Source organism: Notamacropus eugenii, chromosome 2 (genome assembly GCF_028372415.1).
Source record: "Notamacropus eugenii isolate mMacEug1 chromosome 2, mMacEug1.pri_v2, whole genome shotgun sequence".
NCBI classification, from domain to species: domain Eukaryota; kingdom Metazoa; phylum Chordata; class Mammalia; order Diprotodontia; family Macropodidae; genus Notamacropus; species Notamacropus eugenii.
Genome location: NC_092873.1, coordinates 118501900 through 118519857, shown reverse-complemented (window position 1 = coordinate 118519857; position 17958 = coordinate 118501900). Strand labels below are relative to the sequence as shown.

Sequence of the window (17958 nt, the reverse complement as noted above, 5' to 3'; positions counted from 1 at the left end):
TTCATTATATAGTTGAACCCTCACATTTTGAAAGATTCTTATTCCAGGTACAAGAGTTAGGTAAAGATAGAAACAGTAAATAATGTGAACTGAAATTTTCTGAAATTTCAAAAGTGGAGAACAAATTTTAAGTAATTGTACTAATTTATATTGTCAGAAGTATCTGGGAACTTCTAGATCTGAACCAGAAAAGCAGAATTCTCTTTTTTTTGAACTGTCCCAAGAATAAAACTTATTGTCAAAGAAAAGATATCTAGGTATCAGATAACTACATGAGAAATCTGGGACTCAAAAAGTTTTGTTTAAATGAAAATTAAGAATGCATTACTGGGATACAAGGAACTTAATGTTAATTAACATTGAAATAATAATTGCATTGATTTGTATGATTCATGTTTAATTTTCTTGTTTATATTGGTGACATGTAAATCTCCCTTTCAAAACTAGTCTATTGTGAGCCATCTAAGTTTTAATCTGTACCTGACTTAATGTAAAAATATAATTTGTGAATTGTAAAAAAACTTCACTGTGTTGTTTGAACCTAGCCCTGCATTGCTGGGAAACTGAACTATTGCTAAGTGCCTTTAGCCATGTTAACTATGTTGTATTGTTTCATTTCAATTATCAAATCATGTTTTCTGGGAGACCCTGTCAAGTTTTCTGTATAGACTCTTGGATCCATCTGTCACCTCCATTGCCCCTGCTCCTGAGTGGACTGTGCCCTCCAATTTTGAAGAGGCCTGAAGAAGATGCCATCAGACATAGACAACTTTCCCAAGAGCCTGGACCAGACTTGCATGAAGAGTAAACTCTCACACTACTGGTTATTTAGAGGTTTTTTTCATATCTTTGTTGGTCTACAGGCGAAGCCTTCGGCTTGCCTTTGACCAAAAGGAGGGAATGATAATGTTTAATATAAAATTTTGGAATAATCTCTTTGTTCTCTCTGAAGTAAACTCAGAGAGTGCCTCTTCCTATGTCAGCAAAAGCCAGCCAAGGCCGACTCTACACTCCTTAAGGAGACCTTTAACCTAAGACACTATATCTTGAATAATAAGACTTTCCTTTGATGAATAATGAGACTTTCCTTTGATGAATCTTATTATCTATAGACACATACTATGTTATGACTAATGGGACTTTCCTTTGATCTATAGACATATACTATGTCATGGCGTATTAATGATAAAGAAAATATAGACATCTTAGATCATAATTTCTATTGAACATTGTTTACCCTTTCCTATGTCAATTATCTGTTTAAGGGAGAAAGCCTGCCACTTACTAGTGGTGGGGTTTCTTTCCTTATCACCGAGACATATGCTTACCCAGCTTGGAATCTCAAGGCCTGACTAACATTGCTTTGTTAATTGTCCTGTCTTACTGAATTTATGATTTGCTTAATTAGGAGAGTTTCTTTCTCATGGCAAAATGTACTTAAGACAGATGATTTCTGTACTAGATAGTCAGAGTCACCTCTGACTCCATAGTGCTATGTAACTGTTTTCTTTACAGGGAATTGATCAATTAATTAATTAAATCACAAAATGTATGCATTTAGCCATGTTGCCTTTTCTCTAACAAAGTTTTCAGGTCAACATTAGCGACTTCCCAGACTCATCTGGCACTCAAACCTTCTTCCAAAAATTAAGCTCCAAAGTAGAACCTCACCCTCAGAATATTTATACACTTTTCAGAGCCAGAGGGCATGACCCTCTGACCCAGTGCCTCAATAGAAGAAACAAAAGGTACTTGGGACCCTCCTACAAAACAGCTTCCCTGATCAAGCTTCGCTCCATGTGCAGGCCCAACAATGGGTGGGAAAGATCTTCCTTTAATCATATTCAAATAGATGCATTATACTTCTTAGTATAAGTAGTATACAAACAGCAAAAGATCCTAATTTGATTGCCATCACAATATGCATTGGGAGAAGTGGTTTCCTCACCTGAGAGATTTCTATGCTAATGAAATCACAAGTCCATGCCATATTTGTGATGTATTTTCAAAACTCTTCATCTAATTAATTCCTTTTTTGGTCTTTAATATACCTCAACCACAGTGTTGTGTCTTGTTTGCATTCTACCTAAGTTAATCCTCATTCAAATGCTATCTTGTTTTTCACTTAGATTCCTGATCCAACGCCAAAATGGTCAAAAGAACCCCTGGTCTACAGGCAGAGTCTCATAATTTGTATTGGTCTCTATCAGTCATCTTTCCTCTTTCCATTCTCTTCTACGCCCTTCTACCCTCCCCTTTCTTGCCACAGATGATACCTTTGCTTTTCCTTTTTGCTTCCTTTTTCTGATTTGTTCCTGGAAGCCCATATTTTCTACTTTCAGGGAGCATACAACCTGGAAAGTAAATAAGGATTCCTCTAGCCCTTTGACTTTTATTACCTAGAACAGAGACCATTTTGGATTGTATATTTACATGAATACTGTGTGGTACTGACAGGAACACATGTGATCTGGGGATCACATTACATTTCTTCTTACCTTCCATAGTTGTTAGAAACAAATTTTAGGGTCTTTTGCTTTGACTAACTGTTGTGACTGCTGTCTACTATGGCCAAACAGCTCTTTGTGAGTTATGAGACTTGAAGCCCAAATATGACTGATTGTACAGAGCATGTTTTTGCCATGTGCTGAATTTGTTGTGCATAACCTATGGAAAATAAGCAGCAGATATTTAAGGCCCATTGTCTGTGTGGACCAGGAAGGCTCTGCTGTTCTAGGGTTACGTATGTTGAGTTAAGCATGGATCCTTGGGGCACTCCACTAGAAACCTGCTTTGGAGTACAAATTGATTCTTTGAATTCTGCTTTATGTGAATGTTCAAACTGGACTCAGATCATTTGAGGGCTAAAGTAGATACCTCTAAGTCATTCATAAATCAAATCCTGGCTCAAAGGATGAAGTGTAGGACCCTTTGGCTGTCTAGTTCATACAAGTCCATTTGAGTAGTAGAGGGTACATGATACTTTCCAAACCTAGAGATCTGTAATCTTGAATCTTGGTGGTGCTCTGATCAGTGATCCTGGCTGGTCAGATCCTTTTATGAGGTTGGTGAATCTGCCACCAAGGCACTTTTCTAAAGCATTGTGAGGAATAATAGGCACGGGTTGAGAAGTGCATTTGTAGGCAAAGTTAGGGTTCATTCTTAATCTTTTTTTGTTTCATGGACCTCCTTGGCAGTCTGGTGAAGCCGGCAGTCTGGTGAAGCCTATGTGTCCCTTCCTCAAATATGGCTTTAAATTCATAAAATAAAGTACATAGAAATGGCAAAGGAAACCATAGTTAATAAAAATAAAGGAATAAGTATTTTTCCCCATCCGAGGTCACCACTTTCATGGACCCTCTTTAAGGGTCCTTGGACCACCAAGGTAAGAATCTCTGGCCTCCATGAGTAAGAGTGGGGGTTGACTCATTGATGTTTTTGTGGTGACCCAGGGAGAAGACAGTGAGTGCAGCATTCATGAAGAAGTACATTCACGTGGCCAAAATCATCAAACCTGTCCTGACGAAGGAGGCAGCCAGCCACATTGCTGATGAATATTCACGCCTACGAAGCCAAGACAGCATGAGCTCTGATGTTGCCAGGGTGAGTGAGCCCACTTGGAGGGGGTGTGTGAATAGTAGATAGGACTGCTTTGGGGGGCAGAGGGTATAAGTGGGTTAGGGATGGTATCTGTAACCTAAATATTTTTATTTCCCTGGCCTTTTGTTCCTGAAGGTTTGAAGGACTTCATGTTATAGTATATAGTTTCTGTTTCTCTTTTTTTAGGGTAATGGCATCCTGAGTCAAAGCCTTGTTCTGTTTAACCTAGTTTTTCACAGCGAGTTGGTACCAGTGACATAGTGTGGCAGGCTAAGGGCAATCCCTAAATATACTTTGCTTCTTTTAGGAACCTCTCGTATTCTAACCAGGGTATTTTGAGTTCCAAAAAAACTTAAGGCTAACTACCCCCATTTTTTGTGTGTGTGTGGCATAAAATCATAAAATTGGAGTAAATATTTCTAAAATTTTATTATTTAACATTCATTTAAAATTTTTTTTGAGTTCCAAATTCTTCCTCCCTTCCATCTCTCCCCCACCATTGAGAAGACAGGCAATATAATATCAGTTTCACATGTATATGTGAAAGCATGTAAAGCATTTCCATTTTAGATATGTTGCAAAAAGTGAAAAAAATTACATTTCAGTTTGTACTAATTCTCTCTCAGGAGGAGGATAGTAAGACAATGTGGAATTGTCTTGATAAGTAAGATTAGCTAAATCTTTCATAGTTGGTCATTGTTACAGTATTGTAGTTACTGTGTACAATGTTCTTCCTTGAGTTTGCATCGTCATAAAAATATTCTTAGGTTTTTCTGAAACCAGCCTCCTTGTCACTTCTTACAGCACAATAGTACTCCATCACAGTCATATGCCACAACTTATTCAGCCATTCTCCAGTTGTTGGGAATTTCCTCAGTTTCCAATTCTTTGCCACTACATAGTTTTGTACAAATAGGTCCTCGTATTGTTTACCCTTCAGTTTTATGGAGGTCAATGGAACTCTTAGGTTTTTGTGATGACAATCAAATTAGGATCTTTTGCTGTTTTTGTTTTACTAAAAGTGCCTCTGATTGAATAATGTGATTAAAGAATATCTTTCCCACCCATTGATGGGCCTGTCCATTTTGTAGGAGGGTTCCAAGTACCTTTTGTCTTTTCTATTGAGGCCCTGGGTCAGAGGGTTATGCCCTCTGGCTCTAAAAAGTGTACAGATACTCTGAGGGTGAGGTTTTATTTCGGGGCTTAGTTTTTGTAAGAAGGTTTCCATACCAGACAAGAATTCTGGGAAGCTGCTTTAAGGAGCCCCTGACTTTGAAAACCCAGATGTCAGTGCTTCCCTCTCTGGTAACGATGGACCTCCTGTTGAATTCAGGCAGAGGAAGCCATGTCTGTTGATCTTTGATTTCTCTGTATTTTCTTTGAAGTTCAGGGTGCTGACTCCCCTGAACTAGGTGAATAATATATATGCTTGATTAAAGGAATGATTCATGTGCTTGATTCAAGTGATTGTTAATCCCTTGAAAGTTGCCTTTCCTTTTATGAAGGCAGATCTAAGAACCTGTGATAGCAGGCCCCCTGTGTATGTTGGGGTGCTTACTGTTACAGTTTTTAGTTAATTTTTTCTTAGACTCTCTTCACCCAAAACCACTCTTGTTTCTAAGTGAACTTTGTTTTCTCATGTTGATGCCTTCATTCACCCATGCAGAATTCTGAATTCTCTGTTGGAATCTGCTACAGGCTTCTCATGGGTTTTCAAGCAAACCTTCATTAACTCACCTCCGTTCTTACAGCTGTACACTGGGAATGATAACCACCCGCTCAGATCTCGGGAGCATAGTGACCTTTTCTCTTTTTCTCCCAGACATCCCCAGTCACAGCCCGGACACTGGAGACTCTCATCCGATTGGCCACTGCCCATGCCAAGGCCCGGATGAGCAAGACTGTTGAGCTGCAGGATGCAGAAGATGCTGTGGAGCTGGTCCAGTATGCTTACTTCAAGAAGGTGAGAACCAGGGGTGGGATGGAGATGAGTGGGGCAAGGACCAAGAGTTATGTAGTCCTCAGGGCTTCAATCTGTACCTGGAACCTGCATATGGAGTTGTGGAAACTCTTCTTTAAATTGTATTTTGGTTTTCGTTTTGTGCTTTCCTGTCATACATGTCAGTCTTATAACCAGTATGCTTTTAGGTAAGTTGTTTTGGAGGGTGTCAGATGGCCTACACCCCATTTGAACATCTCCAATTGACTCTGTTAACATACCCAAATTAGGTATTGGCCACAGAGGAGATACCTGGGGCCACCCATGTTTGATTGATTGTGTCCTCCTGTAAGACAGGTAAACACTAACACACAGGAGGGCTGCTAGCGCAGGCTCACTCTTGATCTGATCAGACAGGAAGACTGCTTTGGAGGGGTTAATAATTTTGCTTTATTCTAGTCTAGTCTTCTCACAAGAGAAGGTTTGCTAACAATGGGAGCACCAACTCCTGCAGCATTCTCTAATCACCCTTCTTGCAGGGGTCAACAAGAAGGGAGGGGGAAGGGCAACTACCCTTACATCTTGATTGGGGATAGTTGAGACAGGCACAGCTTATGCCTTCCCCTAAATCTTCTCAAGCCTCAATGGAGGCTGGTTGAGGCAAACACAGATTCCTCCCCAAAGCCTTGATGGGGTCCCTCAAGGCATACGTAGCATTCTGGCTATGTATTCAACTCTTAGGGGTTCACCACTCACTGACCATTGCCCACTTGCTTTATAGGGCAACAGACAAGGCATGTTGCCAGGGATAGCCTCACAAGCTTACATTCTCTCACCATTTTGTTTCATTGCACAGTCACAGTAGATATTTACAACTTAAGCACAGATGTTTATATTATTAATCATTATTTAAGGCTGCGCAAGTATAGTGGAGATGTGTACAAGTCACTATCCTGGGAAATAGAGATCATTTTGGCCATGGATCCTGGGAAACTAAACTCTTAAGGAAAAAAACAAAAATACACCTTACATACAGTAAAATCCACCTTACTTACACCACTGATCCCAAAATGCTTCCTTTTAATGAGTTGAAAGGCAAGTTTAATGGTAAAGTCTCTTAATGGCTTACCATTGTCAGTGAACCATACCAGTTCCATCCATACCCCAGATACCTGTTTCTCATTGCACATCTTCTCAGGGAACTTCAGTTTCTTTCTTGCAGTTGTCTTTGTTTCTTGATGGCAACATTTTCTAATGTGTAACAAGTCTAACAACTATCTCATGAGGGCACAGCATGGTACATTGGAAGCCAAGAACCAGACCACAAAACTCATCCTCTAAGAGAGAGTAGCAGCTGCTGTGATTTGAGGGCATGGAGGAGACAGCAGCTAGTTGACAGGTGTCAGGTGTCATAGACAGTGGGCCAAAGGGATGGTCTGAGGTACTGGATGAACACCTCAGATACCACCCACTTCTTCTCATGGGCAGAGAGGAAAAAGGCTTATTATCATCTGGAAGGCTCAGAGCTGGTGCTGAGAAGAGAGATCTTTGACACTGTTGCCAGATGTTCAGGCAACAGAGGCAGAGGTTCTGGAACAGAGTTTTCAGTTAGAGCAGTTAATGGTTTAACAGTTTCACCAAAGGATGGAACATAGTGTCCACAGTAACTTACAGCTCCAAGTATGGTGTTTCTTTTGTCTTCATTTGGGCTATATTGAGTTTCCTTCCAGGTGAATGCAAACAGGTACTGGACAGATCCACTGATTGGAAAACTGAAGAGACTGAGGATCGTTTAGTAAATGTAAATCAATTTAGCTGTATCAGGAGTGGTGGAGAGAGTGGTGTCCAGATTAGGTACCTCAGAATAGGATAGAAATTAATAGCATGGAGATCTTACTAGCATGGAGATCTTACGTAGAGAACACTAGAGAGGTGTCATCACAGGCTGATTTAGATTCTCTTTATCAATCCTAGAAGGTCCAGAGGAAAGTTCTTTACTGATTTAACTATGGGGGTCTTTTATATGGAAAACAGAAGTAATAACTAATGGTGATAATTTTATAAAAGGAACATTAAAAGAGAAAACAACAGCACTTTTGACAATATCCAAATTATAATTTCAGAAGTGGTAGATGGTAATAATTTTACACAAAGATCATTAACTCTGCCAATTAAACAACAATGATTTTTAAAATGTCCAAGTTAAAATTTTAAAGATAAACGTGGTTTAGATGGAGGAGAGTCACCTTTTATCTCAAAGGAGCAGGTAGCGCTTGATCTTATTATTAGATCATTATTAGAGAAAGCAGCCCAGGCTAATTCAGAGGTAATAGAATCTGCTTAGTGGTGGCATAAGTAATAGGGGTTGTTGTAAATACAGAGAGAAAATGAGGTGAGTGGTCAGTAGTATCTCTACAAATCTCTTTCAGTGATGTTAACTGTTTGGCATGAACAGCAGCAAATGACATTGTTATTAAAGGATCACAAGTTAGTTAGAATCAGGAAGCCCACATTTTTCAGTTTCATGTTTGTAGACCATCCTTTTCCTCACCAATACCTACGTACTTCATTCTGAGAGGTACTGCAGTTTCTTCATGGCACAGGACTGGGTGAAAACTTAACCTGTCTTGGGCTGGTCCTGAGGTTTCTCTGCTTCTGATCTACCTGTTTCAACAATTTCTACCACAGTGATGCTTTTTCCCACGGTAAAAAAAAAAAAAAATCTAAGGGTTTGCTTTTGTCTGGTTTGGACTCAAGTGTAGGTGTTATTGCAAGAATCTTAGGGTCCTGCTTACTCAGTTTCTCTTTTTTTTGTCCTTATTCCTTTCAAAAATAGGGCTTTGAGCCTTTGATGCCACTGAGGGCAATTATTCATGAAAAACTCTGATTTGTGAGGATATCTGATTTACAAAAGCTGTATTAATTATTTGAGCATCCTTATGGTTAATCAGATCAAGTCTACCATAACTTAGCTCCTTTGCAGAGATGGTCATGGAACTGATTTGGGGTCTCTTTCTTTTCTTGCCTAATTTCCCAAAACTTGCTAAAATTCTTTCAGAGCCTCTTTTGCTTAAACCAGTCTATTCTCATCTATAGGAAGGTTTAGGGTACAGATTTTCCTAAAGCTTAGGGGTCTGGGTCAGATTGTATTCCAGGGAAGGTAGTGGGCAGTCCCCCCAGCTTGACTGTTTTTTCACTCGCTGTTTCCTGTCTTCTCCGGTTTAGGGGTGTGGAGGAAAGCTGAGTGTAGCTTCCTGTTTTTCAAAACCTTGAGAAGAAAGTTCACTTAGTACTTGAGAAGAAAAATTATTAATTAATTCTAATAAATTTGTGACTTGAGTAGCTAATCCAAGTAGTTCTCTAACATGCAAACAAAAGAAAGAGATGATAGGTTCAGTTTCCTTGGACATCCTGTTACCACAACAGAACAAAGAGATGAATATTGTGATCAAAAAACACCTGAGGAGGTAAGAAAAGAGAATACATTTAAGAATGATTTCTAAAAGATTTTCAGCTTTAGTTATTAACCTAAATGTTTCTAAGTAGAAAAAAAATGTTATTATATATTTTTGGCTTAAGCAACTAATAATCTAAAAAGTTTCTTAGTGTACAAAATATAATCACAGACAATTGAGAACAGAGGAAATAAATTCACCAGCTATTCTTTTTTTACAGAAGTTATTTATGCCAACTGTTCTTTTTCACCAATCCGTTGTTTGAATATCTAGTTAAAGAATAAGACAAGTGTAGAAACAAGAACTTTAATTAGGACAAAACATACAGACACTGTAGACAATAAACAAGGACCCACGTCTTAAATCCTTTCACGAAATCTTTCTTGGCATTTACCGACTCTCAGCAGACAGCTAAACTGCTTTGAGCTTGTGACTGACTGAACTTGACACACAGAACAATTAACAAAGGTCAATCCCAGTTTTAAAACCCTATCTAAATATCCCCAATCTAACTAAGCTGTTGTCTACCTCAGTTGAGTAAATTGTAGCACTAATGGTAGCACTGCTTAGCAATTCTACAACGTTCTTTTGGATCTCCTCCTTTATGTCTCTATGGAAGCACAACTGCTTTTGATGCCAAGATATTATCAGCTACTACTGTAGCTTAGTGTCTGGCAGTCTCCTTGCTACACCTCTCACCTACAACAGAGGGTTCTAACTAGATCACTACTCTTAAATTCTACTTACTGTTGTGACAAAATACTAACTGGCCTAACCACAGGTATAACCAGGCAGCTTATAGTACCTTGTAAGTATGGTCCCTGAGGCTTATATCTGGGCTTTTTTGGAGGCTTAACCTGCCCTCAACAGTCTCTGTTTGTGTGTTGTACCCTGCACAGACTCGCGCTAACTTCTCTATGTCTGTCTCTTTACACAGACCAGTAAGATTTCCTTTTCAACAGGATTTACTCAGGAATCCTAATCTAAATTCTCATCTGAAATCTGAAAATCTGGTACCAGTCAAGTAAAGCAGATAGACAAACAGAACAAGGAGTGAAACATTCAATTTTTTTCAATTTTTGCAAATTTAGTTTCTAATCAATTTTATATCTTAGGAAATGCTTTAAGATTTTCTTTTCCCTTTTGAAAGCCAAAAGAAAAGGCATAAGGACATTATAAAACCAAAATGTGGAATTTTAAAATTGCAGTTTCAGAATCTCCAATCACAAATTTTGGTCTCAAAATATTTGTTATCTGTCTTTTATCGCTGCAATTTCCAATGTGACCAGCATTGAAAATAGAGGAAAGAGAGATTTGTCTTCTGTGAAGACTTTGAAAATTTGTTTTTTACAGCCTATTTCTTTTTGGTTGATTAAGCCAAAAGAAAGGGCGTAAGTGAAACATCTGTTGGCTATGGAATAGCACAGAGCAAGGATGGCACACGAAAGAGACTTACACAAGTAGGCCCTTTAAGGAGCAATGGACATGTCTTATACGAAGTAGCAGTTACCCGGTTTCTGGTACTGCAAATTCTTTCTCTACATGCTTTTAACTTTTTCTTTAAGTGGAAACCAGAGGGAGATCAAGATGAAAAACTTAGCAGGAGAAACAGAAAAGAAAAAAAGGTTCCTCCTAAGGCTGGAGGTTTACCTGAGCTCAGGGAGGAAGGGATCAGCGAGCGAGAGGAGTCCAGGTTCAGGATGTGCTGGAGAAGGAAATAAGTTTGCAGTCCCTGGAGCATTCACCAGAGAGTCCTAGGAGCTAGAGTCTAAGCAGTGGTCCTTCTCTGGCCCATATGAGATGCCACTCTGTAAAAAAGAAACTAGGAAGCCTTCCTGGACAAAGAAACCAACTTTTATTAAGAGAAACAAAGTGGAATTGGCACTTAGCCCCTGACTGTGTGGCTGACACCCCGAGATACAAAATTCACAGTTATTGATAGGTCTCTTGATTCATGTATGGTGCACCCAAGTCTTCTAGAGTCTGATTCACGATTGCATTTGCCGGTCGTTACATCCTAACTGTCCTAACTTTGTTCTTTCCATGATGTCTCAATTCACCCTTTACAGGGTTTTCTTACTTTATCGCTTTAATATAAAGATTGTACGTAGGTATGATTATTACGGTCACATTCTTAAGGTACACCCTTTCTAATGATTTAGTTACACTCTTCGGGTAACTAACCAGCAGTTTCCCTGGGCCTACATCATAGTTTGGTTACACAGTGTTTTGGTTTTTTTTTTAACCTGGGACTATGTTCTAACTGAACCAGAGTTATTTCTTATCCTGATGATGATAGCTAAAGGTTAGCAAGGCAATCCAGAGCAGAGCACTCAAGGCATTGATTAGGGATCTTTTTCCTTTCGTGACCCTGCTGGCCCTGACGTTTTGGGATTCTATGATCACCCGAGCCAGCCTGCCCTCATTTTACAGCTAAGGAAATGGCCCAGAGAATGAAATACTTTACCCAAGGTCAAACATCCAGTTTGAGAGGAAGAGCAGTGTCCTTCTCCAACATGGTCAGACCTACTGGTGGGAAGCCTGGGTTTGAATCTCAGCTCCAACTCTAGCAGTGTGACCATGGGGAAGTTACTTAAACTCCCTGATCATCTGGTTTCTCATTTGTAAGGTGGCAATCAGTAATACTTGTACTGTCCACTTCACAGGGCTGTGGCAAAGAAATAAGTGTGGTTATTATTAGTGGGCAGGCTCTCTACCCTTTTCTCTTGGTGCCTGATCTCTGTTTACCATGAGCCACCTGTGAGTTTGGATCTTGTTTTCTTCTCTATGGGGATTACATGTAGGTGAGCAGTCTGTCTGTAATCATGGCATGAAGGGGCAGCATGTAGGTGCCTTCCGTGGCATTGACCTCAAAGGGTCAGGGATTTGTGATCATAAAAATGATTACTATAATGATAATTTACGTGAAATTAATTCTTTGTAACCTTAAGAGAATCTGTGATTACATATGCACACACATAGAATAAATAACGCAGCCACAATATGCTTGCACCCACATGTAGAATACATATGCACATAGGCATATATACACATACCTATATATCTATATATCTTTTTGTTTGCATATACGAACATAGCTACCTATATGCAAACAAAAAGTTATACTATATTATGATAAACATGTAGAAATATATGTTAAATATGTCTAAACACACATGCACATATAAATACATATGTACAGATTCATACATATATATGACTAGCTCATTGGTACACTACTCCGTAGCCTTTGTGACTTCTTAGATCTAGAGTTAAGAAGACCTGAGTTTCCAGTTCTACCTCAGGCATTTAATAGCAGTGTGACCCAGGCAAGACACTTAACCTCTCTGTACCTCAGTTTCCTTATCTGTAAAATGAGGATTAAAAAATAGCTCCTACCACCAGAAATTGTGAGGATCAAATGAGATATTTGCAAAGTCCTTTTTGCAAATCTTTAAAGTGATACAAAATGCTATTATTTGTACATGTATGTGTGTATATGTACATATTCACATGCATATGTATATTATTTGCATAAATTATAACAACAGCAATAATAATAAACATTTCTAGAGTGCTTTCTTGTGATAAGTGCTTTACTATTGTCATCCCATTTGGTCCTCCCAGCAACCTCCCCTGGAGGTAAGTACTGTTAAGATTCTAATTTTATGGATGAGGAAACTGGGCAAAACGTTTAAATTACTTATCTGGGGTCAGGCAGTCAGGAAGTGACCACGGCTGGATTTGAGCTTGGGTCTTCCCGGACTCCAAGCTCAGCATTCTATCCAATGTGCCCTGAAATATTAATATATACATATTATATATATATTATGTCAGTTTGTATACGTGTGTATATAATGTTTTTTGCTAGAATATGACTTCATTAGTGTAGGAAATTCCTCATCACAGAGTCATTAAATGTCACAGCTGATCTTAGAACCCAGGACTTCTCCATGCTAAGGCTTGATCTCTGTCCATTGTACCATGCGGACTCTCAGGCATTTTATATGCATTATTTTATTTGTTTACAACTTTTCTGTGAGCTAGGCATAGTATAAGCATACTTTATCTTGTTGTGTATAGAGTAGGACCCTGAGACACAAAGAGATTAATTGACTGGCCATTTAAGGGTCAGAGCAGTGTAGGGTACGAGTTCTTTGTTTTCCTACTGGTAGGATCCATGCATCTGATCTGTCTTTTAATTTCTGGGTTTGGTCCTAGGTCCTAGAGAAAGAGAAAAAGCGAAAGAAACGAAATGAGGATGAGTCGGAGACGGAAGACGAGGAGGACCAAATGCAGGATGGTCATGAGCGGAGGAAGAAGAAGAAGAAGTGAGTGGAGCAGAGGAGATGGGAGGATAGGAGGAGGAAAAGGGTGGGCAAGTGGGAGTGTTCCCATACCTGTTACTTCTCTTTGTTTGGAGAAAGCTGGGCTTGGCTATTCACAGTAGGATCTCAGGCCAAGTTTCCCAGAGAAAGAAAAAAATAAGGACTCCTTTTGATAAGCTTTGCCCATAGCTGAGATCCCTTGAGTATCAAGGAAATGGAGTGACACGCCCAGGCTGGGCGGAGATCCTACTGTCTGTGCCTTTGCACTTGGAGGGAGATGACTTTTTGAAATTTCAGTTACTTTTTGAAAAGATAAAAGCTTCAAGGAGTGATGATCAAAGTCTGTAAATTCCTCAGGGGATTTAGTGAGTTTTGGAAAATGATTCTTTTAACCTGTGTCATTTCTCTAGGAGGAAGGTCGATGCCTCAGGGGTGAAAGAAGGAGAATCGTATGACCCTTATGACTTCAGTGACACAGAAGAGGAAATGCCTCAAGGTGAGTGTCCTTCAACAGTGTGGAGGCCAAGTGGTCTGGATTTGGCCTTGTTACCAAGGTGCTTGCATCTGGTGGGCAAACCCTTAGCTATCCCTTACCCCAGGATGGACTCTTGTTTTCAGTACCCCAGGAATTGGCTGGTCTTCCTTGATTTCCTCTTGCAGAAATCTTCCCCTCCTTGCTACCTTGGACATTGTTCCATCCTTTCAGCTGAATTTCCTTTGGTCCTTTGTTATGTTCTGCCATATATCATGGAAATACCTGCTGCATTGGGGCCTCTTGCCTATTCAGCTGGACCTCTGTATGAGTTGGGGTTTGGAGAAAGTGGAATGGACTTTTTAACTCCTGGTTATAAATTTGGCTTTAATTTGTTATCTTTCCTCTCCCCCCAATTACACATCCCCTGCAGTGCATACCCCAAAGATGCCTGAACCACAAGAATCCAAAGAGGGCCAGAAGACAGAGTTGGCTGAATCCAGGTGAGAGGGATTGTAGGGAATCATCACATATGTCTTCTCCTGAGTTGTCTATGTCAGTCAGTGAATAAATCCTTTATTTCACTGAGGTGATGATCCTTTCTTGGAATTGTAGATTATCAGAAAATCACACCTAGAAGGAAGGTGGCAAATCCTATAGTCAGGATCATAGACTTAGACTTGGAAAAGGGACCGTGGAGGCCATTTGATCCACCTTTTATTGTCCAGGTGAGGACACTGAGGATTACGAAGGTTATGTTAGGGTTACATAGATAGAAAGTATCAGAGGTGAGATTTGCACCCAGATCTTCCATGATGATGCTGGTGTCTAATCTCTTTAGGCCTCAGTTTCCTTCTTTCCTTAGTCTAGATGACCTCCCATCTTAAATCTATAATCCTGTGTCTCCCAAGTCCTGCGTTCTTATCTTACTGTACCATTCTTCCTATACCTTACCTCCTCTTTTTGCAGTTAGAAAAATCAAGAGTAAGGCATTTGTTCAAGGTCATGCGGTAAATATTGGAGCTACCTCTTGACTTTTACTGTAACTATGATCTTGGGCAAATCATTTGACCTCTGAGCCTCACTTTTCCTCATCTGTAAAATGGCGTTGGACTAGATAGCCTCTTAACCTCTCTCGGCTTCAGTTTCCACATCTGTAAAATAAGGAGGTTGGATTAGATGTTCTTCTTTTCCAGCTTTGAATACTTGGATGCTTTGTAAGCTGTTAAAGGATTCCAACTCATCCTGAGATGGGGATACATAGTCATTATAGTCCAAGCAGGGGGTCTCCTAAGTTTTTAGTTCCTTCACCTTGAGATGATGGAACAACTTGTGGGGAGAAGAGCTTGCTTGGGGTCAGAACTCCCTCTCTGCTGGAAATAACCAATGATTCACCAGGGCTGGCTCTGCTGGGTGACCAGGAAACTCATCGTAGCACAAAATAGTCAAAAGATACCCCTAAAAGAGGAAGGTGACTAGGGGCCTAGCTATTAGGGGCAGCCAAGTGTGATGAGTGGAGAGAGAGAGAGAGAAAGGATGGGGCAAAGAGAGACAAACAGACTTAATGCTCTCAGATCTACATCTGGCTTTGATGCCTTTGGGGTTGAAAGCTACCCTAGAATATGTTGTTATTTTTTGTTTTTTGCATCATAATCAATTCTCTCCATCATAAATCATTTATAGATATGATGAATCCCTCCTTACCTCCTAGTCCTTGGTGATTCCTATCATGGTAAGAAGGAAAAACAATTAAGCAAAACTAGTCCCTGATGATTATATCTGTATGCCACAATCTGCAGCCAGAGTTCGCCAGCTCTCCTGAAATGAGGCTCTGCTGTACACTTTTTAAAAATGTATTATTGATTTCTTTTGTCTTTATATTACCTTCATTTCCAAAACCTCTTTCCCTCCTTCTTTGAGAGTTTGCAGATATAGGGACTGGACCTGTGATTTGTCTGAGAAAATGCAGGCCAGCACTTTATCTCCCAATTTTACATTTTAGAGTTGCCTAGGAAACCGAGAGAGTGTTCACCCTGCAGCTAGTATGTGTCAAAGGTGGGACCCAGGCCTTTTTGGCTGCAAGTCCAGGCTACTCCGTCTCTCCCTTGGAACAGAGAATGAGAAAGAGAGGAGGAAAAAAAGGCAGTTCATCAAAAATAACCAGCACATCTACCAAGTCTGACAGTAGATGTAATTTTCCATATTCATTGGTCTCCCGCTTCTGGAAAGAAAGGAGGGAAGTTTAGCTATCCACTTTAATCATTCCTCCATGCCACCCATCCCCATTCCAACAGTAATGGTTTCTTCTGTCTTGGACAGGTTGAAGGAATTCAAGGTTGCCCTCCTGGAAGTGTTCCGGGCAGCCCATGCCCAGTCTGTGGGTATGAATCGTCTTATAGAATCCATCAACCAGGACAACGAATCGCCCTTTTCCCCAGCTGAGGTCCAGGCTGCGTTGAACAAGATGCAAGATGATAACCAGGTCATGGTCTCTGATGACATCATTTTCCTCATCTAATCTGCTGTTTCCTCAACAAGGGGGCTTATCTTTAAAACTGGTTTTGTTCAAGAAAAGTTTTTTCCCTATCCCTTCCCCACTCCCACCTCCTGTGTTTGTATCTTTCTGCATACATCCCTTCTTCCAGCCATCCCCTGCTGACTCATTACACTGCCTGAGACTGCTGAACTGAAGCTGAGAGCCTTGGTGGGTCCCAGTGAAGTTGAAACTGGACTTAGGGGAAAGCTTTGAAGATGGAACCTCATCTTGTTACTTGAGTGACAGAGGAGGGATGGAAGAGAAAGACCCTGGAGCCCTGAGGCTCTTGAACAAATTACCCTCCTTGTTGGAGAAGAAAACAATCCTCAGTGGCCTTTTTTCTTTGGAAGTCAGCAATGACACTTGACTTTTTGATGGAGCTTCTGCCTCAGTTGTGGTCCATTTCAGCTGAGATCTGCTGGTTGGTTTTTTAGACTTCATCTGAAATAAGTATACTGACTGCTCCTGCTCCACACTTGGGCTGCTGTCCTAGTCTTAAGACATGGCTTTCACTTGTTTAAATAGCACAGGAGGCGGTTTCCTGGGCTCAAATATGCTTCCAAAATAATTTAGTGGCTTGAGAGCAAAATACAATTTTTTTCTTCTTCTCTGAAATGATCTGGGTAATTGCATTAATTTACCATTTTGATAATGTACGTTTAGCTTGAATTACCTGCGTGCACTCCTCGGCTTCTCTAATGTATGTACTCCCAATGTGCCAGCTGTTTGGTTTTGCTTTCCAAAAAATATGTTTGGCCTTGGATTCACTGCTGCAATTGTTGCTTAGGGGCACTGACACCGAGCCACCACAGGGTGGCGAGAGGTAGCTGTACATAGGGCCAGCCCAGCTGCAGAGGGGCAGACCGTTGGGTTCAGGCTAATCCCCTGGTGTAGTTTTCCTCTATCATCTGTAAGAGCATTTAATTAGCATGGATAACAAATCAGATAGTGGGGGGATATCTTTTTCCTGCAGTGTAGAGACAACCAGTCCAGCTGGCCCAGTTGCTTTAGGAGTAAAACCTTCCAGAAGCCATTTCTGGAGAAGAAGAGTTGGCCAATTATTTGTCTTTGGCAGGCCTGAGATGGCAGACCTTTGGGCAAAAGCTGACCTCTCATTTTTCAGGCCTTGGTGAAGCTATGCTCATTTGAGTATCCCAGAAATTTAAGGTCCCTGGCCTTCTCAGGCCATGCATAGACACTGCCCACCAGGATGCATGGGAAGTGGCTGGTGGATTCTCCCGCCATTACAAAATTTGAATGTGGTTGGTCTGATGGCTTTTGAAGAATTTTTTTAAAAAACAATAAAACAAACATGAAAGTTCTTTTGGGAGAATAGCTCTCCTGAATTGGAAACTGGGCTGGGTTGGCAGGCATGGCTGTGGGGGAGAAAGAATCAGATCCGTTCTCAATCAGTCAGTTTTTATTAAGCACCTACTATGTGCCAGGTACTGTGGTGGGGATACAAAAAGACAATCCCTACCCTCAAGGAGCTCACAATCTAATGGGGAAAACAAACACAAACAATCTAGACACAGGATAACTAGAAAATAACAGAGGGAAGGGTACTGGATTTAAGAGATTTTGGTGGAGTCTTCTTTTAGAAGATAGGATCTTAGTTGAGACTTGAA

General features: G+C 40.4%; 1 protein-coding gene across 2 annotated transcripts in view; it reads left to right on the top strand.

Annotated features, from left to right (window-relative positions):
• MCM3 (minichromosome maintenance complex component 3) overlaps positions 1 to 17652 on the top strand; it is a 49358-nt gene extending 31706 nt beyond the window's left edge. For both annotated transcript variants that reach the window (XM_072642441.1, XM_072642442.1), the window contains 6 exons: positions 3453 to 3603; positions 5423 to 5563; positions 13216 to 13325; positions 13733 to 13818; positions 14228 to 14297; positions 16114 to 17652. In XM_072642441.1, the coding sequence (XP_072498542.1) occupies positions 3453 to 3603; positions 5423 to 5563; positions 13216 to 13325; positions 13733 to 13818; positions 14228 to 14297; positions 16114 to 16312 (757 nt within the window). In that variant the 3' untranslated portion in view covers positions 16313 to 17652. The remainder of the gene's footprint in view (positions 1 to 3452; positions 3604 to 5422; positions 5564 to 13215; positions 13326 to 13732; positions 13819 to 14227; positions 14298 to 16113) is intronic.
• Positions 17653 to 17958: the final 306 nt, after the last annotated feature.